The following is a 27,882-nucleotide window of genomic DNA, read 5'->3' as shown; positions in this document are numbered from 1 at the left end:
TACCGCCTCAGAAACTCGCCTGAGGGAAGCTAGGCAGGGAGAAGAAGGATAGGCCTGGACCATGTCCAGGGTACTGTGCAAAGTCAACTTGGAACTTCAATGTGGGTTTTTTTTTTTTTTTAAGAACTCACTTTAACCGATCTTTCTAACCTTCAAATGTGAAAACCTAATTTTCTAAGAACAAGCTGATTTTGAATAGCGATAGCTATCTAGTCTCAAAGAAAGTACTTCCTCCCACACCTTTTAATAGCCAGCTAGAAGAACTTTGTACAATGCCTTTGCCCAGAAGAGAAGGCTTCTGCCAGAAAGCGGACCCCACACTGCCTCGGAGACCCCACGCTGCCTTGGGGACCCCGCACTGCTTTGGGGACCAATTCCACCGGCCTCCTTACATAACTCAGATTCTATCTTGGGAAAGTTGTCTTGCTCTAGACACAGTTCTGTACCTTTGTGTCTAGAGCAAGATTTCTCAACCTTGGCACTACCGACATTTTCGGTTACACAGTTCTTTGTCGGGTGGGCTGTCAAGTGCATTGTAGGCTGTTTAGCAGCACCCCTGGTCTCTCCCCCACTAGATGACATTAGCACCCCCAACCCAGTTGTGATAATAAAAAATGTCTCCAGACATTGTCAAGCGTCCTCTAAACTAGAACCAGTGGCCGTTGAGTTGATTCCAACTCACAACAACCTCGTGTCAGAGTAAAACTGTGCTCCATGGGGTTTTCGATAGCTGATTTTGTGGAAAGTAGGCCTTTCTTTTGAGGCACCTCTGGTGGACTAAACTTCCAACCTATTGGTTAGCAACCCAGTCTCTCCAAATGCCCCGGGGGTCGGGGGAGGGAGACAAAATCACCCCCAACTGAGACCCACTGGTCTAGATGGTAGTCGCAGGTTACTGTAGGTGAAAAGGAGCTAGCAGAAGCCGGGGACCGTTTCTTTAAAAGTCCTGTGATTTTGTTTCTCTGTGCTTTCTTTAGGAGGAAGTAGGACAGCTGCCTGAGCCATTTACCTGTGCCTCCTCTAGTTCACCCTCCAGGCTCCTCTGAGCTGTCATGGCTTCCTTTTCTTCCTTTCTGGCACGCACGAGGGCCTCCTCTAATTGCCACTTTTCTCCCTACAATGAAACAGTTGGTCAGTGGTGCTTAAATGTGTGCTAAGCCTGTGAGTAAAATGACCACAGGAGACACCCACAGACACACCAAAGGCTGTGCTCACAACGTTCCACTCACAGGCCCGAGGCGGCATACACCAGCCACGCTCCTGGGTGTTTGTGCCTGTCTGCCACCCATTTCTTAGCCAGGTGTTAGCATCCACAGCATCTAGACTTTTTTTGAAAATATAAATATCTAGTCTCAACCCTGGAGATTCAAAAACGGCAGGAACTGAATGGGCCCAGGCAGATAAAGTTCTCTAAAAGGCTCCAGGTGATTCTGACAGCTGACCACATTTGGGTCTATTCTGCTGGAATTCATCTCCCTTTTCCTTTCTTTGGTCCCCACTTTCATTGTCAGCTGCCATTTCCCACAGCCATCTGTGTGTGCCTTTCACTTCTAGAGGTCTACCAAATCAGATCACTGGTTTGTCAAAACCTGTGTGGCTTCAAAGACCGTTAACTATGTGTTAAAGAACAATGCCTTGGGTGACAATAGGCCTGGTGTTGTGTTGGGTCATCTTTTCAGGTGCTTGGAGCTCTCAGCTAACCATCAGGAGGTTGTGTGTGCCAGAAGTCTTGAGGCCTGGGTGAGTGGGGATTTCTGGGCCTGGTCCCGTGTTTTCCGCCCTGACCTTATCAGGCCTGTTCCCAGGCCTCTCCAGAAGCATCTCTCATTCACACCACTCTTTGACAAATGACAGAAACAGCTTGCCCAGAGGATACATTCACGATTGCACTGATCTTTCTTACTAACTTATGATGATAAATCCCTTCCAACTTCTCCAACCACTCGTACAGGAAAGAAAGATCAGCAGCTGCTAAACCCGGGATGGGGGCCGGCCAGCCTTACCTCATACTTCTTGAGCATTTCCCTCGCTTTGGCTTCCTTGCCTTCTGTGTCATCGATCTGCCTCTGAAGCTGGGTGACGCTCCGCTCCAGGTCTCCAACTCTCCCCCGCAGTCTATCATTCTCCTCCTTCAGGGCCTTCACCTGCACTTCAGCACCTGCCTGGTTTTGTTCTGAGGTGTTGCTCCGACTGGCGAGGACCTCGACATTCTGTTAAAAACATGGATCGGGAAAACATGGGCACCCATGTAGAGAGGCAGTCCCCAAGCACAAGGATAAAAAGTTGACGTTTATTAAAATCCCACTGAATGCCAGGCACTGTGTTAAGCCAGGGGTCTGCAAAATACAACCCACAGGTCAAATGCAACCTGCCACCTATTTTTGAAAATGAAGTGCTCTTGGGACACGCCATGCCCATTTGTTTACACATTGTCTATGCTGCTTTCACGCCACGCCGGCAGAGTCGAGTAGCTGCGACAGAGACCATATGGCCACAAAGCCTAAAATATTTACTATCTGGTCCCTTACAGAAAAAGCTTGCCAACCCTTGTGCTAAGTCCTTCACATGCAATTTCAGCCTTTTAACAACTCTAGGAGGCGAATACTATTCTTATCATCATTTTAAAGATGAGAAAACTGAGGTGAAGGTAGATTAAGTAACTTGTCCAAGATGGGTGAGGAGGAAGTGCACTCAGGCCAAGTGGACCCAGAACCCATTCGTTCTCTTAAGCGCTGCCTTTAGAAATGTTCGCTTCTCTGCCCTGTCACCACGTTGGCTATTGTTGTTAGGTGCCGTTAAGGCAGGTCTGACTCATAGCGACCCTACAGGACAGAGTAGAGCCCCCCCATAGGGTTTCCAAAGAGCAGTTGATAGATTCCAACTGCTGACATTTTGGTTAGCAGCCGCTTTCTTAACCACTCCGCAGCCAGGGCTCCCCCTCTTATCACAAGCAGCCCACAGCCTTTAACGAACTCTAGATGAGGGGCAGTTTCTGCTTCTAGCTTTTTTTTAATGCCCAAACAAAACAAAGATTTGCTCAAATTATGACAGAGTTCACAGTACAGGTTGTAGGTGCTATCTTCTGACAATGAGCTTGCGCTGCACACAATTCACAAGAGAAAGAAATGGCCGCAAGCACAGGATGGCTATTGTTAATTCCAGATATCACATGGGCTGTCTACCCTTTGCCTCAGCACCCTGCAGTGATAGTAAGTGGCCCTCCAAAGGTTCCAGCTCTCTGGGCGGATATCTTGCCTGTTCTCCATTTCAAAAAAAAAAAAATTTTTTTTTTTTTTTTTTTTATAAAGATAGCAACTTGAGGCAGCGGTGGTTCAATGGTAGAATTCCAGTCTTCCATACAGGAGACAAGGGTTCAATTCCCAGCCAACACACTTCATGCATAGCCACAACCCATCTGTCAGTGGAGGTTTACTGTTGCTACGATGCTGAACAGTTTCAGCGAAGCTACCAGACTAAGATGGACCAGGAAGAAAGACCTGGCAACCTACTTCCAAAAACCAGCCAGTGAAAACCCTGTGGTTTACAACAGTCTAATCCACAACAGGTCATTGAGATGGTGCAGGACTGGGTAGCATTTCATTCCATTGTGCACAGGGTTGCCACGAGTTGGGGGTCAACTTGATGGTAGCTAACAACAACAACAAAAATACCAGTATGGGTCACCTACACAGGTAACAGAATTCATGGCAAACCTAACGCTCACGAAACCATGCTGCAGGTGCCTAGAAGGAAAAGAAGGCCCAGGGACGGCAGGATTTGGCTTTAGCCACTATGTCATGGTCCCCTCGGGTGGACAATCTGATGGAATTGCTTGCATTAGCTTTTTGAAAAGATCTTTAAATCTTCTAACAACAGACTAAGCTGTATTCTTAGCTTGGCAAACAGAGAATTTTAGACATTAGAGCACCTTTCTGAAACCCACATGCTTAGTTCTATATGTCTGAGAGAGCCCATCGGAGCAAAGCAACTGAGTTGGCATGAGGTTAGCTGGCTTGGCTAGGGGAAACTAAGGGGCCAGGATCTGGAATTCCTCAGAACCACTTGGATGTCATCTCCTACTGACACTCATGAGAGGAATGCATCATAAAGATGAACAGAAGAGAAATAAAATGTGGTTGTAAGCTTGAGAATCCAGTAACAAGCCAGACCAGAAAAGAAAGAGAAAAGCCTAGACTGCCTGTCCCTGCCCTAACTTGGGAGACTGATATAATAAACTGATTGAAGGACAAGAGACTATAAACTACAGTTATCAATACAGTGTGGTACTGGCATAAGGACAGACATATAGATCAATGGAATAGTACTGGGAGTCCAAAAATAAATCCTTACATTTATGGTCAATTGATTTGTAACAAGGGTACCAAGACAATTAAATGGGAGAATGAGCAGTCTTCAACAAATGGTACTGGGAAAACTGGATTATCCGCATGCAAAAGACTGAAGTTGGACCCCTTACCTCACACCATGTACAAAAATTAACTCAAAATAGACTATAGACCTAAATGTAACACTAAAACACAGGAACATAGAAATAGAAAACATAGGCGTAAATTTTCACTTAACTTTGGGTTAAGCAAAGACTTCTTAGATACAACACTGTTACGGACTGAACTGTGTCCCCCCAAAATATGCGTCAATTTGGCTAGGCCATGATTCCCAGAATTGTGTAACTGTCCACCATTTTGTCATCTGATGTGATTTTCCTATGTGTTGTAAATCCTACCTCTATGATGTTAATGAGGCAGGATTAGAGGCAGTTATATTAATTAGACAAGACTCAATCTACAAGATTAGGTTTTGTCTTAAGTCAAACTCTTTTGAGATATATAAAAAAGAGAAGCAAGCAGAGAGACCACAACTACCACGGCCTGCACCAGGCTGAGTCAAGTACAACTAGATGGTGCCCAGCTACCACCACTGACTGCTCTGATAGAGATCACAAAGAGGGTCCCAGACAGAGCTGGAGAAAAATGTAGAACAAAATTCTAACTCACAAAAAAAGACCAGACTTACTGCCTGACAGAGACTGGAGAAACTCCAAGAGTATGGCCCCTAGACACCCTTTTACCTCAGTAATGAAGTCACTCCTGAGGCTCACCCTTCATCCAAAGATTAGACAGAACCATAAAACAAAATGAGATTAAAGAGGCACACCAACCCAGGGGCAAGAACTAGAAAGGCAGGGGGAGACAGGAAAGCTGGTAATAGGGAACCCAAGGTCAAGAAGGGAGAGTGTTGACATGTCATGGGGTTGTTAGCCAATGTCATAAAACAGTGTGAGTACTGTTTAATGAGGAGCTATTTGTTCTGTAAACTTTCATCTGAAGTACAATTAAAAAAAAAAAAAAAGCAGTTAGGGAAGCAGCTAAAAACAAAGTGAATGAACAACAACAAAAAAAACTTTTGTGTTGTAAATGATACCATCAAGAAAATGAAAAGACAGGCCACAGAATGGGAGAAAATATTTGCAAACCATTTATCTGATAAGCAGCTTATATCCAGAATATGTAAAGGATTCTTACAACTCAGTAATAAAAAGATAAACCAATTAAAAAGTGGGCAAAGGATCTCAACAGACATTTTCTCCAAAGAAGATACACAAATGGCCAAAAAGCATATGAAAAATGTTCAACGTCATTAGTAACTGGGGAAATGTAAATTAAAACTACAACGAGATACACATTTCACACCCACTAATGGCTAAAGTAAAAAAAGACAGATAATGATAAATGTTGACAAGGATGTAGGGAAATTGAAATCACACATTGGAGGTGGAAATGTAAAATGATGGGGGCACTTTGGAAAGCAGTCTGGCAGTTCCCCAAAATGTTAAACACAGAGCTAAAATATTACCCAGCAGTTTCACCTTTAGGTATATAACTAAAGAGAAATGAAAATATGTGCCTACACAAAAACTTACACAGGAATGTTCGTAGCAGCATCATTCACAATAGCTAAAAAGTGGACACAACTCAAATGTCTATCAACTGATGAATGGATAAACAAAATGTGGTATATCCATACGATGAAATATTATTCATCCATAAAAAGGAATGACGTACTGACACATGCTACTACATGGATGAATCTTGAAAACAATATGTTGAGTGAAAGAAGCCAGATGCGAAAGGACAAATATTGTATGACTTCCATTTATACACCATGGTCCAGAACAGGCAAACCCATGGAGACAGAATGTAGATTGGTGGTTTCCTAGGGCTAGTGCGGTAATGGAGAGAAGGGGTAGGAAGTGACTGCTAATAGGTGCGAGGTTTCTTTTTGGGATATTGAAAATGTCCAGCATTGACTGTGGGGAGAGGTACACACTCTGAATATACTAAAAACCTCTGAATTGTACACTTCAAATGGATGAGTTGTGTATTACCCACATCATACCTCACAAAGCTCGTTTTTTAAAAAACACAAGGTAAACACAGGCAGGAGTAGGGATGGAGGGAGAGACGATGCCTTTACCCAGATGGTCTGGACTTCTACGAGAGGTGGAAGGGAGAGGAAGAGGAGAGTCGAGACACACGCCTGCATTACCTTACTAACATGGAATTTTTTGCAGCTATCACCACTATTTATTTCTACACGTGTAGAAATAACACTTACACGTGTAGTCAGTGTTTTTTTGGTCGCCCAGAATTCTCAGGAAAAGCATGGAAAGGGATAAAGGGCAGCTGGGGTACAGAACACTAGATCTGGTTTTACTTGGATTTGGGCCTCCGACACACGAGATAAGGGAACCTGGACTGCATTTTGACGTTTAGGACTCAGTATCTTTCCTATTTGAAAGTTGTGGGGGCACATTCTGAGTCCTGAGGATTAGGTGCTGGGAGAACTGACCAGGTAGGCTTATCTCTCGGCTGGTGCCTGTCCAAAACCTGCCCCAATCCTAGCCCAAGAAGGCACTTCCCCTCTGCTGACGCAAATACATTTAGATAAAATTAAGTTTATGAGTTAAACAACAACTAGACTAAAGAGTCATGATTAAAAGCCACTTCACAGGCTGAGTTCACCTCTAGGGAAGCTTGTATGTGCTGTGGTAGTTAGTTAGGTTAGGACTATTTGTAAAGTGATGGGTTTTTTATTCTAACTTTATCACACAATGTTTACAAACAAATCTAACTTACACCTCTGTTGACAAACCTTTCCAGAGCCCCTTCCCCGCCCTTGCCCCCACCCCCACATCCAGTTCATCATTTTATATAGAACCCATAAGTCAAATCTCCATTTCTTGAAAACCAAACCAAACATGTTGCCACTGAGTAGATTCGGACTCATAGGGACCCCGTAGGACAGGATAGAACTGCTCCATAGGGTTTCCAAGGCTATAATCTTTATGGCAGCAGACAGCTACCTATATCTCTCTCCCTCAGAGACACTAGTGGGTTCCAACAGCCGACTTTTGGGTTAGCAGCCAAGCGCTTTAACCACTGCACCACCAGGGTTCCTTCTCTTTCTTGAAACCATACCTAATTCTTCTGCCTCAGTTTGAGATCTAAAAAAATAAAAATCATATACCTTTTATCAAGGCACGTACTTCATGTAAGCTCCCCACTTGACTTTCCAATGAAGGAAAATTGGCCTAGAAGACCATTCAACGTCCTCCTACCTGAAATTCTTTGATCTATGCATCTCTTCTCCAAATGCTTAAGTCTGTGTCTCATGAGCATGACCAAGGCAGTAGAACTGCACCAAGTCCTGGAGAAGATCTCCTCAGACAAGAGATTATGGAGGACAAACACAGCTGACCTCACTGAAGAGGTCAGTAGATACTTTCTGTGATTCTTTGATCTCAAGCCCTATCTGTAACAAGGAGATTATAGAGGATGGGAAGAGAACTGCTACACGACTTGAAGAATGTGATCAATGTCACCTAATTGTTTGTGTAGAAATTGTTGAATTGGTATATGTTCAGTTGTGCATGCTCTCAACAACAGCAACAAAAAAACTTAAAAAAAAAAAAAAAGATTATACAGGGTGCTCCAGTATAAATAACCAAAGAGCACACCGTTTTTAATGATTCATTTAGCTACATCATACCACCTATCTAATGTCTATTTTATAAGGATGATATGGATTTGTTTTTTAATGTTTTTAGTATTACTCACCCATACAGAGTTATAGTAGTTAACAAAACTCCCAACACTCCAATTCCTTCATCACCCCAGAAGACTGGCAACCCCACACTAGGCCATTACCATAAAGACAAAAGCAACAGATGTGCTATTTTTTATTGTCCTTCAAGTTTGCGGCATCCCTTAAAATTGCACTGACGTCTCCTTTTTTAACCTATCAGGCAGCCAGGGTCAAAGGGTTTGATGACACAGTGTATGACTAGTGCACTCTTACACATGCTGGTAGGGGTATAAGTTAGTATGAGCTTCTGGAGGACAATTTGGTAGCATCTATGAAACCATAAGGAAGCCCTGGTGGCATAATGGTTAAGGTGCTGGCAGCTGAAAGGTCAGCGGTTTGAACCCACCAGAGACTGCATTCCCATAAAGATTACAGCCTAGGAAACCCTATGGGGCAGTTGTACTCTGTCCTACAGAGTCACAATAAGTTGGAATCAACTCCACGGCACAAAACAACAACATGATATCATCACACACACACCCTCTGACAGAGCAACTTCTCTTCTAGCTCTTTATCTGACATATGTACAAGATGGCACCCGGACAAGAGTATTAATTGCAGCACCGTTACAGGAAAAGATCGCAAACAACTAGACGCAGATTGACCGGGCACTGGTTAAATACATAACATCCGCTCGATGGCATCTTGTGCCTCTGGGGGGCAGGGGGCAAGGACGATAAAGTGAGGGAAAACCCAGGTACCAGGTAGGACACACAGCACCAGGGAAGGGCAATAAGTATGTAATTACTTGGATACACGAGAAACTGTAGCACTAGCCAGCCTTGGGGAAGGGAATTGGGGGCTACAAACAGAAAGTGGAGGACAGGAAATTCTCTTATAACTTTCGAATTTTGAACCAGGGGAATTCAACAGATACTAAAATTTTTTAGATAAATAATACATTTTAAAACAAAGATTGAACACATGGGCTTGGAGGACAACCCGTCTCTCAGTCAAGTTCTAACCTTCCTCCACCCTGGAGAAGCCCTTCGCAAGCCCATTCACAGAAACCTCTGGGCCCTGGAAGATAACGGAGCCCAGGAGCAGCTGTACAAACACAGCACTGGCCAGCTCTCCCACGCTGGTTTACAGAGCTAAGCAATTCCTTTTCACCACATATAGCGGGAGAGTGGAAAAGGCCCAGATGGCCCAGGCTTGCACTTACATGAGGGCTTCTCCAACTTTTCTACCCGAGCACCCCTAAGCCAGAGAAGCCCAGTGTGGGGTGATGAGAGCCAACTAAGGGACTGGAAGGGATGGCTTTCGAGGCTTAGGGTTTTCGCTTAAAAACACATGGAAATTTTGCCTTTTACACCCTAACATTTTTCCATTCTACTTCATGTCTCCTTTTATATTAAGATACTGTATTCTTAGTCTTCCAGGAAGATGCGCCACTTTTACCCCACGGCTTTGCCAACCACTCTCCTCCCCACGTACCCGGCCCACGCACACGTATCCTAGCCTTCGTAACAGAGACATAAATCATCTCACCAATGGAACTCTCAGTTTTAATTCTAAAAATACATATCTAACAGTGTAAAGATCAGATTCAAATCCAGTCTGTGCCTCTCTCTAAGGCCCTTCTCTTGGTCTAGCCTCAAGGAGCTTTAGGTTCCTCATTTAAAAAAAAAAGAAAAAACCCATTGCCTTCAAGTCAATTCCAACTCATACTGACCCTATAGAACAGAGTAGAACTGCCCCATAGTATTCCCAAGGCTGAGATCTCTACAGAAGCAGACTGCCACATTGTTCTCCCACAGAGTGGTTGGTGGGTTTGAACTCGCCAACCTTTTGATTAGCAGTTGAACGCTTAACCACTGCACCACTGGGGCTCCTTATTTTAAAAAGAGGGACAGAAATTACCCACCTCATACATCGTTGTCCATGTCTACTAAAGTGACCTCGGCTGTTAAGGAACCATTGTTAGTATTAGATCAACTTAACTCACATTGTTTTCCCAAAAGGGAAGGATTTTTCACAGCTTATCCACTATGGTTCTAAATCATCAAACCTAGCTTGGGGCCGCAATCTGCAACTTTTTACCAGTTAAAAATCCAGCCTGTTGTTAGTTGCTAACCAGTAGGCTCTGACTCAGAGTATAACACAATGAAACACTGCTGGCCCTGCGCCATCTTCACGACCATTAGTATGTATGTTTGAGTCCACTTTTGCAGCTAAAAAGAAAACCAAAGTCTTATAATAATCTTTCTGGGTCACTGTGCTGTACAAGTAAGATGACCCCTTTCTTATTTCAAGGGTAAATCAGGTTTCTTGGTTGGCTAATTCATTAAAAATTCAGTCTCATTTCCTAATCAAGGGTGGTCTGGTAAACTGACAGAAACTTAGAAAATTCTTCCAAAACAGGCAAACAGCATGTTTCAATGTGCTGAATTGCTAAATTTCCACTACTTCTAAAATAGTTGACTTTTAACCATATGGTCCAATTACTGATTTAAAGGGGGTGGGGGGGGAGACAGAAAGCAAATTCAAGTGTATCAGGAAAAAACAGCAAAACCCTACTTGCTTTCAGGTACCATTATTCATTGTAAATAATGACTTTCTTACTAGCTGGCACATTTTCATGAGCTAAAGCCTCATTTAGAAAAGTTCACACTGTCCGCTGGAGCCAGGGGAAGCTTTTATTCAAGATGAGCACAAACCCTCCAAGTGGCGCCACAAACGGCCACTGCCCCGGTGAGCATTTAGCCTGGTCCAAAGCGCGGACACTTTCCTTGCGGAAGCACAGACTTGACACCGAGAGCAATAAGGAACATGTAGGGCTCTGGGCAAGGGTGCCTGGCCTGTCCTAGTGCAGACCCAACACATACACATACCAGGTTTTATTAATTAACAAGGCCTCTGCCACAGCCGGCTTTTGTTTCCTTTCTGTCTCAGCTTTTTGCTGACTGAGTGAAAACAGCGAGGCGTGGAGACCGCGGAGTCCAGGGAATGGAATGTGGGTTTGTCAGTTCCATCTCACTGGCCGCCTCCATGGCCCAGAGTGGATCTAGGCTGATAGGTGTCCAAAGTGTCCCTAGGTCAGGTCATCCTTCTCACCATCACCCCTAAGGACTTTCATTTCCACAAGGTGGATGAAAACTCACTGCCAGCGAATGGGTTTCAACTCATAGCAACACTATACAACAGAGTAGAACTGCCCCAAAAGGTTTCCAAGGAGTGGCTGGTGGACTCAAAGTGCCAACCTTTTGGTCAGCAGCCAAGCCGTTAACCACTGCACCACTAGGGCTTCCCACAATAAGGACCTGGTCACAAATAATGAGTCCCTCCCTTGCTCTGAATGTGGCAGAAAACCAAACCCCTGTATTGTGTCTTCCCCTTAACCTCACCAGAGCAAGAGTAAACTATTTGGGTACAGGGACATCATAGATTTTGGTCATAAATGGTTCACTTTATCACCTTCCCTAGCTATCTGCGAATTTCACTGGCACAGACCCTCTAGGCCAGGGCTTCTCAAATTGTAACGAGCATATGAAGCACCTGAGGATCTTGTTAAATGCTCAGCAGTTCTGGAGTGGGGCCTGGGACTCTGCATTTCTACCAAGCTCCCAGTGATGCCAATGATGCTGGCCCCCAGCTCTCACTTTGAGCAGAGAGGCTCCAGGCTGATGAGAAGCCGCTCACGACTTCAGGGCCTTTCTGCAGAGGCTCGCAGCTCAGTCAAAAGCACAGTTCTGTCCAAGTCCTTTATGCTTCTCGGTACATCTTTAAGAGCCTAGGATTCGGTGTCTGGTGGCTGGGATGCCGCAGCAGGTTTTGCAAACAGCTCACAAGATAACTTACACAAGTCTTTGACCCCTCTGAGCCTCAATTCACATCCTTAGAGCAAATGTATGAGGCAATCCTAGTCCTAAATGGGTCAGAGAATCAAAAAAAGAGAGAGAGAAGTTTTCAAATGTTGAAATCCCTACACAAATGTAAGGTGGTGGGTTCCTTCCTTCCTCCTTTTTGACTCTGCCTACTTTTGGGTTAAGATGGGGTGGAATCACGTAAAAAATCACCATTTTATTTCCCATACCAAGAGCTCCACTAGAGTTTCCAAAGATGTCTTTGCTGTGTTTCTCAACTACCAACACTATTCCTTCCCAACATATTGGCAGTTCAGAACTCAACTGGTTACAAAATTACAAAACCCAAAAAAACCAAACCCACTGCCATCAAGTCGATTCCAACTCATAGCGACCATACAGGACAAAGTAGAACTGCCCCATGGAGTTCCCAAGGAGCGCCTGGTGGATTTGAACTGCCTACCTTTGGGTTAGCAGCTGCAGCACTTAACCACTACACCACTAGGGTTCCCACAAAGTTACAAGTGCATATTATTTGTTTGTTTGTGGCAAGTGGAGCAGTATATGAGAGAGATGGGAATAAATATGACAGACCAAATGGCAAAGAAGTAGACAGTGCTCAGTACCAAAACCCCAAATATTTTCAAGGAAAAGTTGATTCCATAGCCATGAATACTGAAGGTCAATATTCAATTTCCTTTTGTTAGAAGAACTGGATTCTAGACCAGACTGCTAATAATTTACTGTATGATGACTTCAGGCAAGTCATTTAACTTCTATCTGCCTTCAGTTAGCTTCTCCGTAACATGAATTGGTCAGTCTGGCTAGTTCCAGTGTCGCTTCCAGTTCTAACAATCTGGGATTCTAGAATGAACTTAAAGAAACTGGGCAATATTAGGAAATCATGAATATTGAATATAAAATACCAACTGCCAAAAATACAAACAGAATGTTTTTTTAGAAGTGAGAATGGCAAGACTGTGACTGGCTTACTTTGGACATGTCATTAGGAGGGGCCCATCACTGGAGGAGGACATCATGTTTGCTGAAGTAGAGGGCCAGTGACAACGAAGGAAACCCTCAGTGACTCAATAGCTGCAACAATGGACACAAACATAGCGATGATCATGAAGACGGTGCAGGATCAAGCGAGTGTTCATTCTTTTACACATAAGATGGCCATGAGCTGGGGCCGACTCGCTGACAGCTTACAGCAATAACAAAGAATCCCAGAGGTTTTATTCCTACCGTACTGTGCTTAAATTTCATGCCCAAATGCTGTCAGCTGAACCCAAATAGCTTCTAATCAATATCCGTGCCACACCAGCTATAGGTGAGGACCACATCTAAAGACAGGCAACTTGCTGCCACTGAGGCAGGACTTGGTGTTACTAGCTCCTTCCCTCCCCACCATCAGTACGTAACTTGTCGTAATTCACCTACTTTAAATGTACCGTGTGCTTAATGAAGACTTTATTTGTATCCTGTGTTTTTATTGCCCTGGTAGGAATTGTCCTGCTTACCAAACCTAAAAACCAAACCCATTTGCTGTCGAGTTGATTCCAACCGATAGCGACCCTACAGAACCATCTAAAAGATGCACCTTTTAAACATATCCAATTACCTAGTTGTTCCTATAGTAACTTAGTGACTACCTAGGTTAAAGGTGTCATTGGTTTTCTTCACAATGTCCTTCTGAAATAAGTCAATATGCTTCCCTTTAAATAGTTAAGCCAGATTCACTCTCAGGGTGGCCTGTAATTCAGACACAGGTCCAAGACAAAAGTTATGAAAATAAAATGCCTCACACTTGCTCACAGAACGCTTTCAACATATGGTCTTATTTAGGCCACACAACAAACCTATAGAGATACCAAAGATGGGGATAAAAATGCCTTTGAGAAAATAGAGGTCAAACAATTTTCCCCAGAGGCAATAGCTCAATAGTTAAGAGTTCAGGCCTTGACCTACCGTATGATTCATTTACATGAAATGTCCAGAATAGGCATGTCCATAGAGACAGGAAGTAGACTAGTGGTTGCCAGGGAGTTGGAAGGGGGTATTAGGAGGTTCAAGGCTTCTTTTTGGGATGATACAAATGTTCTGAAATTATGTAGATAGTTGTGAATGTTGTACAACATTGTGAATATATAAACATCCCTGAACTGTAGACTTTAAAATGGCAAGTTTTATGTTATATGGATTTTACCTCAATTAAAAAAAAAAAATTCAGGCCTTGGAGTTCAGACAGACCTGAACTAGCCCCACTGTTCCTCTCTAAGCCTCTATTTTCCTGTTGTTCTAAAAATGAAATGAGATCTTATGCAAAGCATTTTGCAATATCTTAGACACACAGTAGGAGCTCAATCAATAACAGTTACACATACACAAAGGTCAGGCAGCCAAAAGTCGCACAACCAGAACTGGAACCCAGCTCTTCTGACTTCTCGTCTGTGGCTGTGGTAGTGCTGACTGGGTCAGTGGCTGCTGGGAAAATTCCTCGAGTTAAACAGGTAGGGAAAAGGGGGACCCAACCCTGCAGACTGGGGCTTTAGCTACATCCATGCACTCACCAGACTGCATTTTACAGGCTTCTCTGAAACAGAGCTACAGACTGCCAGTTACTGGCTTTTGCCTTAAACACCACACTTTAAAAAGTCTTATAAAACTTTCCTATTCTCCCCAGGTTCTCTCAGCTTCCAGGAGATGAAGGAGCATCACATCACATTTGTAAGACACCATTTACGTCCCCCTGAGGACTACGATCTAAGCTAACCTTGTGCCTGCACATACGAGCCCTGTTTATAGAACCTAACATCCCCCACTGGGCTGTTAGCCCTCCAAGGAGCTGCTGTCTGGCGGAAGGGACTCCACCCAGACAATGCAGTGTTTCCAGAACTCTGTGTCACCAGAAAAATATTGGGCGGTGGGGGTAGAAAAAAAGCAGAGGTTGGACTCCCAGCTAGATCCACCTTGCCACTGCAAGACCAGATGGCTCTACAAATAGTTTAAAAATCAGCCAGCTATCAGCACACATGTACCCAACAGGCTGAACAAGATTTCTGAAAACAGAAGACAAACAGTTTCTCCACAGCATTGCCTACTGGGGAGTTGTGGGGACCTCTCTAAGATAAACCAAAGGTTGAGTCCGGAAGCTAACAGGTCTTAACCGAGTCCATAGTTCTACACTGGCTTCCCAGGTGTCTTGCTATTTGCGAAAGCTGATCCTTCAACCTTCTCATTCTTTTGTAGCCACGTTTCCATAAGTGCTAAAAGAAAGCGTCAATTCTCAGTTGTAGAAATCACGCCATTTAAAGTGTTAAATAAAAATGCTTAGACCAGCCAACTCTTCAGACAGGGATTGGACTGGACTATGGGATAGAAAATGATACTGGTAAGGAGTGAGCTTCTTGGCTCATGTAGACACATGAAACTATGTGGGCAGCTCCCGTCTGGAGGGGAGACGAGAAGGCAGAAGGGGACAGAAGCTGGCTGAATGGACACGGGGAATACAGGGTGGAGAGGGGGAGTGTGCTGTCTCATTAGGGGGAGAGCAACTAGGATTACATAGCAAGGTGTACATAAATTTTTGTATGAGAGACTCACTTGATTTGTAAACTTTCACTTAAAGCACAATCAAAAAAATAAATAAATAAACCAAAAAAATAAATAAATAAACAAAAAAATAAATAAAATGCTTAGACCAAACTCTTAACCTGATGACCATTCTCATCAGTACCCCTTTGCATCCCTGTACTATACCAAATTTCCATGCAGAAAATTGTCAACGTTTCCTTTTGTCTCCCTAGGTCCATGGCTGCAGAACAATGCTAACAGGGGCTGGAGAGGGTCAATTAAGACTCACATCGCAGTCAGAAGGCAAGGGGCTGGGCCGATACTCTCTCAGAGCTTTGGGGCTGATCCCCCCAAACCCCAGAGTTAAGACACACAACTAAAACCAAACCCATTGCCATGGAGTCAATGCTGACTCACAGTAATGCCATGTTACAGAGTAGAACTGCCCCCAAAGGGATTTCTTGGCTGTACTCTTTACGGAAGCAGTTTACCAGGCCTTTCTTCTGTGCTGCCACTGGGTGGATTAGAACTGACAATCGTTAGAAGTCAAACGTAAAGGGGAAGCTTTATTTCCTCCTTCAAAGATGTTGGCTGTTCTCTGGGGCAGAGTTGAGCAGACCTGGCGAGTGGTACTGCAGCTGCATGGAGTTCCTGATGGGGGACCCCGTCCTCTGGCCCCTTCCTTGAGGGGAGCCTGTGGGGTCAGGATGTGCCAAGACAGGCAACTCTGAAAGGCAAAGAGAGCAGCAGGACATCCTAATCCAGGCATGGTCACCTGCACCCTCCGAGGTTTCATTCAAGTGACCATTTCTCTGAATTACACCTGGGTTTTCTTAGAAACAGTAGTGGCGTTATGGGTGCATTCACTGCACGGATCAAGACAAAAGAGACAAGTGCCAAGCGTCAAAGCACTAGTCACTACGCAGAGAGCAAGCAGTGTCCAGGAAGGAATGGGCATGTACCACCCAGAAGCTACAGAGCATAAAGCACACATTTCTTCCCAGGCAGAGGTGTGGTGACTTTTTGGCCTCCATCCCCTGGACCAGTTGTCATCCAACCACAGCTACTGGCACAACTCTCACTCAGTCCCTCCTCTTCTGAATGAAGGGAAAGCAAATGTCATCCTCCCCCGGGAAGAGCTGGGAGGGACAGAGGGGGAGGGATGGAGTAACCAAGACTAATCAAAGCCTCCTCAGGATGGTTCTAGGGCCAGCTCCCAGAGAGGCACGTTGGTTTTAAAAGGGAGCCCAATTGTCTAGGGTCTTAAATGCTAACAAGCAGCCATCTAAGGTGCATCAATTGGTCTCAGCCCACCTGGATCAAAGGAGAATGAAGAACACCAAGGTCACACAATAACTATGAGCCCAAGAGACAGAAAGGGCCACAGGAACCAGAGACTTACATCATCCTGAGACCAGAAGAACTAGATGGTGCCCGGCCACAACTGATGACTGCCCTGACAGGGAGCACAATGGAGAACCCCTGAGGGAGCAGGAGACCAGTGGGATGCAGACCCCAAATTCTCATAAAAAGACCAGACTTAATGGTCTGACTGAGACTGGAGGAATCCCGGCGGTCATGGTCCCCAAACCTTCTGTTGGCCCAGCACAGGAGCCATTCCCGAAGACAACTCATCAGACATGGAAGGGACTGGACAATGGGTAGGAGAGAGATGCTGATGAAGAGTGAGCTACCTGTATCAGGTGGACACTTGAGACTGTGTTGGCATCTCCTGTCTGGAAGGGAGATGGGAGGGTAGAGAGGGTTAGAAACTGGCAAAATTGTCACGAAAGGAGAGACTGGAAGGGCTGACTCATTAGGGGGAGAGTAAGTGGGAGTATGGAGTAAGGTGTATATAAGCTTATATGTGACAGACTGACTTGATTTGTAAACGTTCACTTAAAGCTCAATAAAAATTATTTAAAAAAAAAAAAAGGGAGCCCATCTTGGGCGCCAACCATGGACACCCATCTGAGTCACAATGGGGTCATTAGGGCTGTTCACCAACACTCCTGGTTCTCTCCTTCAGGTGCATGTAAGACCATGCTTCTTCCCTGCCTCCTTGAAGCCAGTGTGACCATGTGTTATGGACTGAATTGTGTCCCTCAAAAATATGTGTTGTAAATCTTAACCCCTATTTTTTTATACCTGTAGATGTAGCCCTGCTGGCACAGTGGTTAAGAGCTCAGCTATTACTAAAGGTCTGCAGTTCAAATCTACCAGCTGCTCCTTGGAAACCCTATGGGGCAGTTCTACTCTGTCCTATAGAGTCGCTATGAGTCGCAATAGACTTGACAGCAACGGGTTTTGGTTATACCTATGAATGTAATCCCACTGGGGAATAGGGCTTTATTTTTGTGTTAATGAGGACATGGTAGTGTAGAATGTGTCTTAAATCAATCACTTCTGAGATATGAAAGAGCACTTAGACACAGAAGAAAGCAGACACAGAAGGAAGACTGACACTATCTGAAGAGGCAAACCAGTCTACCAGCCCGGGAACTCCGAGGATGGCCAGCTTGAGAAGCTGAGACAAGGATTTTCCTTCAGAGCAGACAGACAGAGCCTTCTCCTAGAGCCAGTGCACTGAATTCCGACTTCTAGCTTCCTAAACTTTGAGAAAATAAATTTCTGTTCATTAAAGCCACCCACTTGTGTGTGGTACTTCTGTTATAGCAGCAGTTAAGAAACTAATACACTGCCTGACTAGCTTGGCCAATGAAATATGAGCAGAAGTAGTATGTGTCACATCCAGGTGGGTTCACACCACCCACCTTTCAGTTAGCAGCCAAGCACTCAATCATTTTGCACCACCTCGGCTGCTTCAAAGTGGCCCAAGGGGAAGGAATATTGGCGGCAGAGTCCAGAGCTGGTGGTCTAGTCCCACTGCAGCCCCTTATTAGCTGCTTGACCTAGGTAAGCCACTTCTCTGAGCCTCATTTGCACAATCATAAAACATCACAAGAGAACGGAATTCAACTCGGCATTTAAGTAGCTACCACAGATCATCTATGCTCAAGAAATATACAAGTTGAACAAGACACCACGCCATCCTTAAAGAGTTTAAAATCACACAGAGAGTTAACATGCTTATGTTTGAAATTTAAGAAATCACTGCTAAGGGGAGGACCATGCACACAATGGCCTGATGGGCTCTAAATTCATATCCATCTCCGCGTCTGGGAATACACATCTCCATGGAAGATTGAGTTTATTTCCTCTCCCTGACCTACCAATGTTTTTCCTTTCTCCAAAAAAAAAAAAAAAAAAAAAAAAACAAACTCACTGCTGCTGAGTCAATTCTGACGCATAGCAACCCTACAGGACAGAGTAGAACTGCCCCATAGGGTTTCCAAGGAGCGCCTGGTGGATTTGAAGTGTGGGTCTTTTGTCATAGCTCTTAACCACTACGCCTTCCTTTCTCCAGGTAAGTTTAAAGCAGACCTGGTGTTATGGACTGAATTGTGTCCCTCCAAAATAGGTGTTGTAAATCCTAACCTCCACACCTGTGGATGTAATCCCATTTGGGAATAGGGTTTTCTTTGTTAAGTTAATGAGGATGCAGCGGTGTATGGTGTGTCTTAGGCCAATCACTTTTGAGATATAAAAACAGTAGATTAGGCACAGAGACAGGAAGCACAGATGGGGGAAAACAGGTGCCACACCACATGAGTCACAAGAAAATCACCAAGGAACCAAGGAACAGATGCTGAAAAGAGACAAGGACCTTCCCCCAAAAGTGAGAGACAGAGAGAGAAAGGCTTCCCCTCCAGTGCCAGTGCCCTGAATTTGGCCTTCTAGACTTGTAAACTGTGAGAAAATAAATTTCTGTTCCTTAAAACCACTCACTTGAGGTATTTCTGTTAGAGCTGTGCTAAGAAACTAAGACACCTGGATATTCATTCATTCACTCACTCATTTATTCATTCATACACCGACTCACTCGTATAGTCATAGAATGTCTGGGTCATTTAGGATACTAAATTCCTCTGGCTCAAACCCCAAATTGAATTTCCAGTATGCTTTCCAGCACCCCGCCCCCACCCCCCAATACCTCTGACAGATAAGCAGCCACCCAGCCTCTCTGCTTCCAAGAGCTCCTTCTACCTCCCAAGGAGCAGGTTCTTCCACTTCAACAGCTCTTCACCACGGGAACTTCCCCTTCCTGCTGAGCTGACATCCGCACTCATACCAATGTCACTGGGGCCATGCAAGGACAGTATAATCCTTCTTCCAAATGCCAGCCTTCCAAACATTTGAAGCCCACCTTCTTATTTCTTCTGCTTTCCCATCCTGACCTGTCTTTTATTCTTTAGGCTAAACATTCCAAGGTCCTTCCTCACTCACCAGAACACCATATATCAAGTACTCGGGCCCCAAACCAAAGCAATACTCTCTGGAATAGTCTGGGCTGACATCATCCTGACTACCAATCATCCCAGCCTCGCAAGACAAAGTCTCCCAGGAAATACAGTAGATCCCTCACAGACACATGTCTGTATGAAGCCCAAAGATGAAACCTGGGGCTTGAATTAAAGTCCACCAACCAAAGACAGTTGCAGTCACCTCTAAACCAACAGGGTCCATTAGACTCTTTCCCGCCACCCTCTCTCTGTGAGCAATACTGCAGGAGCCTACAGTGACAGCCAGGGGATGGGGTCCTATACCTGTTCCTATCCCTTCTTCGGTTGCCAGTCCCTTCCACTACCGTCCCCCAGGGACCTCCAGCTCCCCTGCACTCCTCAGACAGTTCCTGGAGTTCACCCTCTTGCCCCAATTCCACCCCCTCTGCTAATAAGCTGCACCTTGACTGTTCTGGGGAAAATAAAAAGACAATGTCCTTTTCTCTTAGCCTCCTTTCATCTCCCAGACCACTTCTTTATGGCCAGCACCTCCACCCCATTCCAGGACTATGCCTGGGGAGTGGACAAGGAACTTAATTAATTCCCTTTATGACCCCAGGTGAGCTGAAGGTTGTGTGCCCCAAGGACAAGGTTCTGGGCCAGGCAGGCAGGACAACATCTACTGAGTGCTCATCTGTGCCTGGCACTGTGCTAGGCTCTATCCAAGGTTCAAGCTGTTTAAGTCTCACAACCATCCCAAGGGAGGTACCATTATTATTCTTTGCTTGTAAGTGAGGAAATGGAGGCACTGAGAGTTGGAGTATCTTCATAGCTAGTACCAGTAATGCTGGGCTGCAACTGCAGGCGGTGTTACTTTGAGCTTGCAGGCTAAAACTGGACAGTGAGCGCTTTGCAGGCAGGGCTTGCACCTTACTCTCCCCTTCCCGCCCCCCGGCCTCATCCAGTGTCTGGAGCACAGTGGGTTCCTGTCTTAGCTTCTCAAGGCTGCCACAACAAAACACCACACACTGGGTGGCTTGTAAGAACAGATACTTATTGTCCCACAGTTCTGGAGGCCAATAGTTCAAATTCACTGTGTTGGCAAAGCCACGTTCTCTTCAAAAGCTCTTGGGAGGATCCCTTCCTGTCTCTTCCATCTTCAAAGACCCCATTTCCAAACAAGGTTATGTTCACAGTACAGGACGCCAACATCTCTTTTTGGGGAGACACAGTTCAATCTACAACAGCTCTCAATCTAAGTTTATCAAATTAATCAGCTCTATATGTTTTTTGAAACCCTGGTGGTACAGTGATTAAGAACTCAATTGCTAACCAAAAGGTCGGCAGTTTGAATCCACCAGGTGCTCCTAGGAAACCCTATGGGGAAGTTCTACTCTGTCCTACAGGTTGCTCTGAGTCAGAATCGACTCAATGGGAACGGGTTTCTTTCTTTCTTTCTTTTTTTGCAATGTTTTTAGGTTTGTAGGTATATTTTAAACTATCCAATAATATTCACTAAATATACCACCCCGTCTACACGTTTATTTTTTTATAGTCAACACTATTTCTGCTGTGTGATGGGTGGGCTAAGTCAACTTTTGTTAGCTGGCCTAAGGACCTAGCCCCAATATATAACTTGTCTCTATGAGAAAATTCTTTCAACTTCCAAACACCCTATGTAAAAATAAGTTTTTAGCACCCTCTGTTCCTAAACCAAGCACCCAATTAGCAGATTCCTTCATTACTAAAAAGCTTGTGCTGATTGAAGTTGGCCTCACTTCACTGCATCTTTACCTCAGAGAAGATGCTTGAATTTCTGGGTAATGTGAGAACTGGACACTCTTCACCTCTTCACATTTTTTACAAAGGTCCTATGTTCAATCCAAATTTTTCACAAAATTGATAGTTCTCTGAGAGACAAGGGTCTCACCTAACTTGATAAATGGCTGCCCTAACTAGTGAATTTTCAGTTTCCTGAGACAGCTTTCCAAATGAGGCCTGGAGGCTAAGTGACTTTGTTTAAAGCCAAACCAAAAAACCAAACCCACTGCCATCAAGTTGATTCTGACTCATAGCCACCCTATAGGACAGAGTAGAACTGCCCGATAGTTTCCAAGGAGTGCCTGGCGGATTCGAACTGCCGGCCTCTTGGTTAGCAGCCATAGCACTTAACCACTATGCCACCAGGTTTCCTTGTCTAAAGCCACAGAGTGAAATTCCCATTGTGGGGGAACTTGACGGACTTAACTTGAATTTGACTCCCTCGCTAGACTCTATCTAGTGACCTATGTGACACGTCTTCTCCTCCCTTATGACAACAGCACTGTGTGGTGTCCTGGAACACACGACCTACTAACCTACGTGACACGTCTTCTCCTCCCTTATGACAGCACTGTGTGGTATCCCAGAACACACGATCTACTAACCTACGTGACATGTCTTCTCCTGCCTTATGACGACAGTCCTGTGTGGTGTCCCAGGACACATGTGGATGCACAACACCTCCTCTTTCATCATTACATGGGAACCCACGGGCTCCAAGGGAGACCTTACGCTTACCTGGCCTCAGAAGCACACAGAAGAGGCACTCTTTGTGCCTTCTGCTTCTGATAGTGGCCACCCACCTAGGGGAAGGGGTGTGAAGAAAAACATCTTACATTTCCTTCTCAACCCAATAGACGTAGTTCTCCATCCGCACCCCATACCCAAACCCAGGCTCTCATCTACTCAGTTCTAGAAAACAAGGCTACCCAATTCTAATATGTACCTCCGTACCAAACCCATTTATGCTATGTCTTCCAGAATGACCTCGCCAAGAGGATACTTCCATTATGACACATCTCGGCTCAAACTCCAGAATGGCTCTAACACATAAAAAATTAAGTTCACTCCCCTCCTTGCCTGGCCACCAAAACCTTCCTAAATTGACTTCTATCTATCTATTCAATCAGATCTTGTCCAAGACTTCAACTGAAACCTTGCATCAAACAGATCCCTCTCTATACTGTGTGTTGGGTTCATCTGTACTTACAGGCCTTTGTTATGGAGCCTCTGAGGAACAGACCCACGGTGGCATAGTGGTTAAGAGCTATGGTTGCTAACCAAAAGGTCTGCAGTTCAAACTCACCAGCTGCTCCTTGGAAACCCTATGCGGCAGTTCTACTCTGTCTCATATGGTCACTATGAGTGGGAATTGACTCAATGGCAACAGGTTTTTTTCTTTTGTGGAAAGTAACAAAAGAATTATTTAACGCTGCACTTCCTCAGAAATATTCTTTAGAATGTAACCACTGTGGAAGATTCTTTGAGAAAAAGGAGCTTGGTGATTATGTAATTTTTGAAAAAATCTTATGGCACAGACCTTTCTCGGAGAATCACAACCCATATTTAGTATTTTAAAGGCTCTGAGAAATTCTGTAGTAAGAAAAGGTACTTAACTTGATCCAAGAACTCCCAAATCTATCCTGCTTTCTCCATCTCCACCGCCACACCAGTCCACGCAGCCATTGCTTCCTTCTGGACAACAGCAAGACCCTCCTAGCTCGTCTACTCTCATTCTTTTTCCTACGCTCGCCAATCCATTCCTCACACACCAGAGCAGCAGAGATCATTCTGAACCACAGTTCAAATCACCTCACCCTTGCTTAAATGCCTCAGTGGCTTTCCCGTGCTCTTATAAAGTAAAACAAACAAAAAAGAACCTTAACTTGGCCCACAAGGGTCTCCATGGTCACCTATCTTTCTAGGCACACCTCACATCACACTCCTCCTCACTCACACCCTCCTTCCAGAACAGACATACCAGCCTTTTATTTTTTTAAGTTTCCTCCTGTACCAGCTTCCTCCTACCACAGGGCCTTTGTATTATCTGCCTGGAGGATTCTCCCCCTGCCCTGCCACCTCCTTACTCAGCCCAATCATCACTTCCTCAAGAAAATGGCCCCTGACCTTCCAGACTAGGTCAAATCCTTGCCCTTCTCTTCCATGACTTTTCTCACTGTGGTAATTTTTATTTACTTATGTGATTTTTTTCACTTATATTCTCTCTCACTAAACTAGAAGTTTTCTGAGGATAAGGAACACACATCTACTTTTGCTCTCTGGGCTTAGTATAATGTCTGGCCTGAAGGAGATAACTCAAAAAACATTTTTTTTGTTTTGTTTTGTTTAAAGCATGAGCAGCAACTGATGTGAAAAAATAAAATATAACATCATGGAATATATTCTATAATAGAGATATGAACAAGATGCTGTGGGAAGGGGAGAGAAATGAGCCTTAACTCTACCTGGGTGAGGGGCGTCAAGCTGCAAGGTGCTTGGTGCCAAGCAGAGATGTGAAGGGAAAGTCATTCCAGACAGAAAGGACTGCCTGTGCAAAGGTTCAGATGTTTGCCAGAGGCTGCCTGCTTGCTGGCGGGTTCTGTTTTATATCTCCAGTCCTCAAGGGCAGGGAGCGGGCCTCTCACGCTCTCTTCTCTGGCGTGAAACCGAGTGCACTGAGAACATAGACACGTCTGCTAACGCGAGGAGTAAAAAACCAGGTGCCATCGAAGTGACTCCGACCCACTGCAACCTCACATACATCAAAGAAGAACTGTGCTCCATAGGGTTTCCAAATGGCTGATGCTGGGGGCACAGATTGCCACGCTTTTTATGAGTTACCTCCGGGTGGACTCAAACCTCCAACCTTTCTGTTAGCAGCTGAGCATGTTCACCATTTGCACACTGCCGAGGACTTCAATGTGAGGAGTAAACCCCTCCTGGTGTCTCAGCTGTGCTTGGCTGTGCCTCCTCCCGACAGGGACCCTAACAGCCACCTTCCCCAGGTGTGAGGCCTCCCTGCCACACTGCACCCATGCTCGGCTCGCCCTAGCCTGGGATTACAGCCACTATTTGTAGGTTCTGTGGAGCCTCTCCCCATGCCTACCCCTGCCACACGCCCAGACCCACCATTCCAGGGGCAATGTCCCATTTCTGGAAATTGGGGGCCTCTCTTTAATCCCACTCTGTGGTTAGCAGCTCTCCCCAATAATTTTCCCACTTATTTCAAATAAGAAGCCTGGAGTTAATGGGTCAGATCACTTAAGACCCTTTTCTGTACCTTTTACTTGACTGGATCCAAGGGTAAACATGTGTCTTTATTCTGTCTCCCCAACTGAAACAGGGAGACACAAGTCAGATGCTTCTCCTAGAGTTTGTTTCTCTGAGAGGAACCCTATCAGGAGCCATAGGTGCTCCTTTCTCCACACCTCCCCCCAACCTAACTATGCATGCCAGGAGCCAGACCTGTCCCTACCTCCCAACCCCCCAAATCTAACCAGGCCCGTTCTTCGCTCCGCAAAACAAACAGCCAGTTCCGCCAGCCGGGGCAGACAAGGTGTGCACACAGAAGGAGACAAAGAGGCCTCTTGCCGAAGGCTTTCTTTCCTGCTGGACTGTCATTGTCACTAGCGTCCTTTGTTTGAAATCACTAGATGTGCCAGGTGCCCACAGGTCCCAGCCAGAAGATCCCTGGGCCTGCAGCAGCTCTGCCAACAGCTAGGAGTATCACCCCTGGTTTTACTGCCACAGCCACCTCCTGCCACCACTCATAGCAGATGTGAGGCGCGTGTCAGACCTTTAGTAAAACCACCTTCACCCCACCACACGGTGATGTGGGGCGCGTGTCAGACCTTTAGTATAGTCACCTTCACCCCACCACACGGTGATGTGGGGCGCGTGTCAGACGTTCAGTATAGTCACCTTCACCCCACCACACAGTGATGTGGGGTGCATGTCAGACCTTTAGTACAGCCACCTTCACCCCACCACACAGTGATGTGGGGTGCGTGTCAGACCTTTAGTACAGCCACCTTCACCCCACCACACAGTGATGTGGGGTGCATGTCAGACCTTTAGTACGGCCACCTTCACCCCACCACACAGTGATGTAGGGCACGTGTCAGACCTTTAGTACAGCCACCTTCACCCCACCACACAGTGATGTAGGGCGCGTGTCAGACGTTTAGTACGGCCACCTTCACCCCACCACACAGTGATGTGGGGCGCGTGTCAGACGTTTAGTACAGCCACCTTCACCCCACCACACCGTGATGAGGGGCATGTGTCAGACATTTAACACAGCCACCCTCGCCCACCACACAGTGATGTGGGACATGTCTCAGAGGTTTGGGAGCCCCTGTTCTTGGGTCTGTGCTGCGTGCTGGTGCCGATGCGCTGCTTCCACAGAAGATGCCTCCAGCTGCCTCCCCTCCCTGCAGCTGTGGGCATGGAGGCCTCACTCTCCTTCCCCCCGGGGCTGAGATCAGCCATGTGTGGGTAGCTACAATGTGCCACAGCCTGTGCTGCCAACAATGCTGACTATATAGTCGTTTCACTCTCACCTAGCTCTGGGGGGGGCCAGCTTTTTTATGACCCCCATTTTACCAGTGAAGAAATTGGGGGTCGGATGAGTTAAGTGACGTGGCCCAACCCATACAGCCAAGACTTCAGCCAAGTCTTCCTGACTCCAAGGCACTGCTTTTATCCTCTATAACATGGTGCCCAATATGCTATTAGCTAAAATTCAGGAGCCCCTTTCCTTCTTGGGGGCCTTGATAATTCCTACATATAACAGACTTGGCATAGAGGGGAAAGCTGACAGTAGACCCAAGTATCCAGTGAAGCACAACTCCCAGTCTGTTCAGTAGATAATTCTGTTGATAATTTTAAGGGTTTTCTTGGAAATAATCACTTTTGGTTTCAGGACCCTTTGAAGAAGGAAATAAGGCTATTTGGGTTTTGTTTTTATTTTTTAATGTATTTGTTGCCTGAAGTTGGTGGGGTAGGGAATGGGGGAGTTGATCCCACCAGTACCATTTGAATTGGTGAGCACACCCAATTGCACTTGGTCTTTAAGACAACCTTGGGAAGGAATATTTTCCCTGGAAACACACTTCCTTCCTCTTCTCTTTCACTCATTTATCTTATCTCCATTGCTATGGGCTCCGCTTTTACAAACATTTATCTGTCTTGCTAAGACATTCTTGGCCTTCTGGAAATATGCTTTCATTTTTCCTGTCAATTAGTTGTTTTATGTGCTTCCAAAGTCGAGCTTTTAGACACTAGTACTTTATAGAAATCAATCACACCAGGGGAAATAATTCTGGTCATAATCCAAACCATGTTAAACAGCTCCTGTGACAACATGGATTAGTTTAAACTCTTTCTTGATGTTTATAAGCGCCTCCCCAAAATGTTAATCAATGCTTTATACAGAGAATCCCAAAATAGTAGGGTGCATTTTCCTAGACAGACTGAGAGTCCCTAAGGGTGATTTTTACTATCTTCCTTTCTTTGTCTTCTTGGTGGTGTCTGTAGGTCAAAAGGGCAAAGTTAAGGATGTTTTTGAGAGTCATCCCAGGTGTAAAACCAGAAATTCGGGTTTTACAAGAAGTTGGATCTTAAAGAAACAAGCAGGTAATTGTTGTTTTTAGTTGTCTTTGAGTCACCTGGACTCATGGTGACCCCATGTACAACAGAATAAAACACTGTCTGGTCCTGCGCCCTATTCACAACCGTTGGTATACTCGAGTCTATCTTTGCGGCCACTGTGTACTCTGAGTGCCTTTCAACTTATGGGGCTCATTTTCCAGTATTATATCAGCAATGGAGCCCTGATGGCACAGTGGTTAAGAGTGCAGGCTGCTAACCAAAAGGTACCAAAAAAACCAAACCCACTGCCGTTGAGTCATTTACGACTCACAGCAACCCTATAGGACACAGCAGAACTGCCCCATAGAGTTTCCAAGGAGCGCCTGGCGGATCCAAGCTGCCACCCTCTTGGTTAGCAGCTGTAGCACTTAACCACTATGCCACCAGGGTTTTCAACCAAAAGGTAGGCAGTTCAAATCCACCAGCAGCTCCTTAGAAGCCCCATGGGGCAGTTCTACTCTGTCCTATAGGGTCGCTATGAGTCAGAATCGACTTGATGGCAACAGGTATATCAGACA

At 45.3% G+C, this 27,882-nt stretch overlaps 1 protein-coding gene across 4 annotated transcripts in view; it reads right to left on the bottom strand.

The window, feature by feature from the left end:
- CGNL1 (cingulin like 1) overlaps positions 1-27,882 on the bottom strand; it is a 189,597-nt gene that overhangs the window by 37,331 nt on the left and 124,384 nt on the right. For all 4 annotated transcript variants that reach the window (XM_049905311.1, XM_049905309.1, XM_049905312.1 and 1 more), the window contains 2 exons: positions 2,004-2,210; positions 1,010-1,114 (listed from right to left, as the gene is read on the bottom strand). In XM_049905311.1, coding sequence (XP_049761268.1) covers positions 1,010-1,114; positions 2,004-2,210 — 312 coding nt within the window. The remainder of the gene's footprint in view (positions 1-1,009; positions 1,115-2,003; positions 2,211-27,882) is intronic.

The sequence above is a fragment of the Elephas maximus genome, chromosome 13 (assembly GCF_024166365.1).
Source record: "Elephas maximus indicus isolate mEleMax1 chromosome 13, mEleMax1 primary haplotype, whole genome shotgun sequence".
NCBI classification, from domain to species: domain Eukaryota; kingdom Metazoa; phylum Chordata; class Mammalia; order Proboscidea; family Elephantidae; genus Elephas; species Elephas maximus.
Note: the sequence above shows the minus strand (reverse complement) of the source record. Positions and strands in the feature narration are given on the sequence as shown.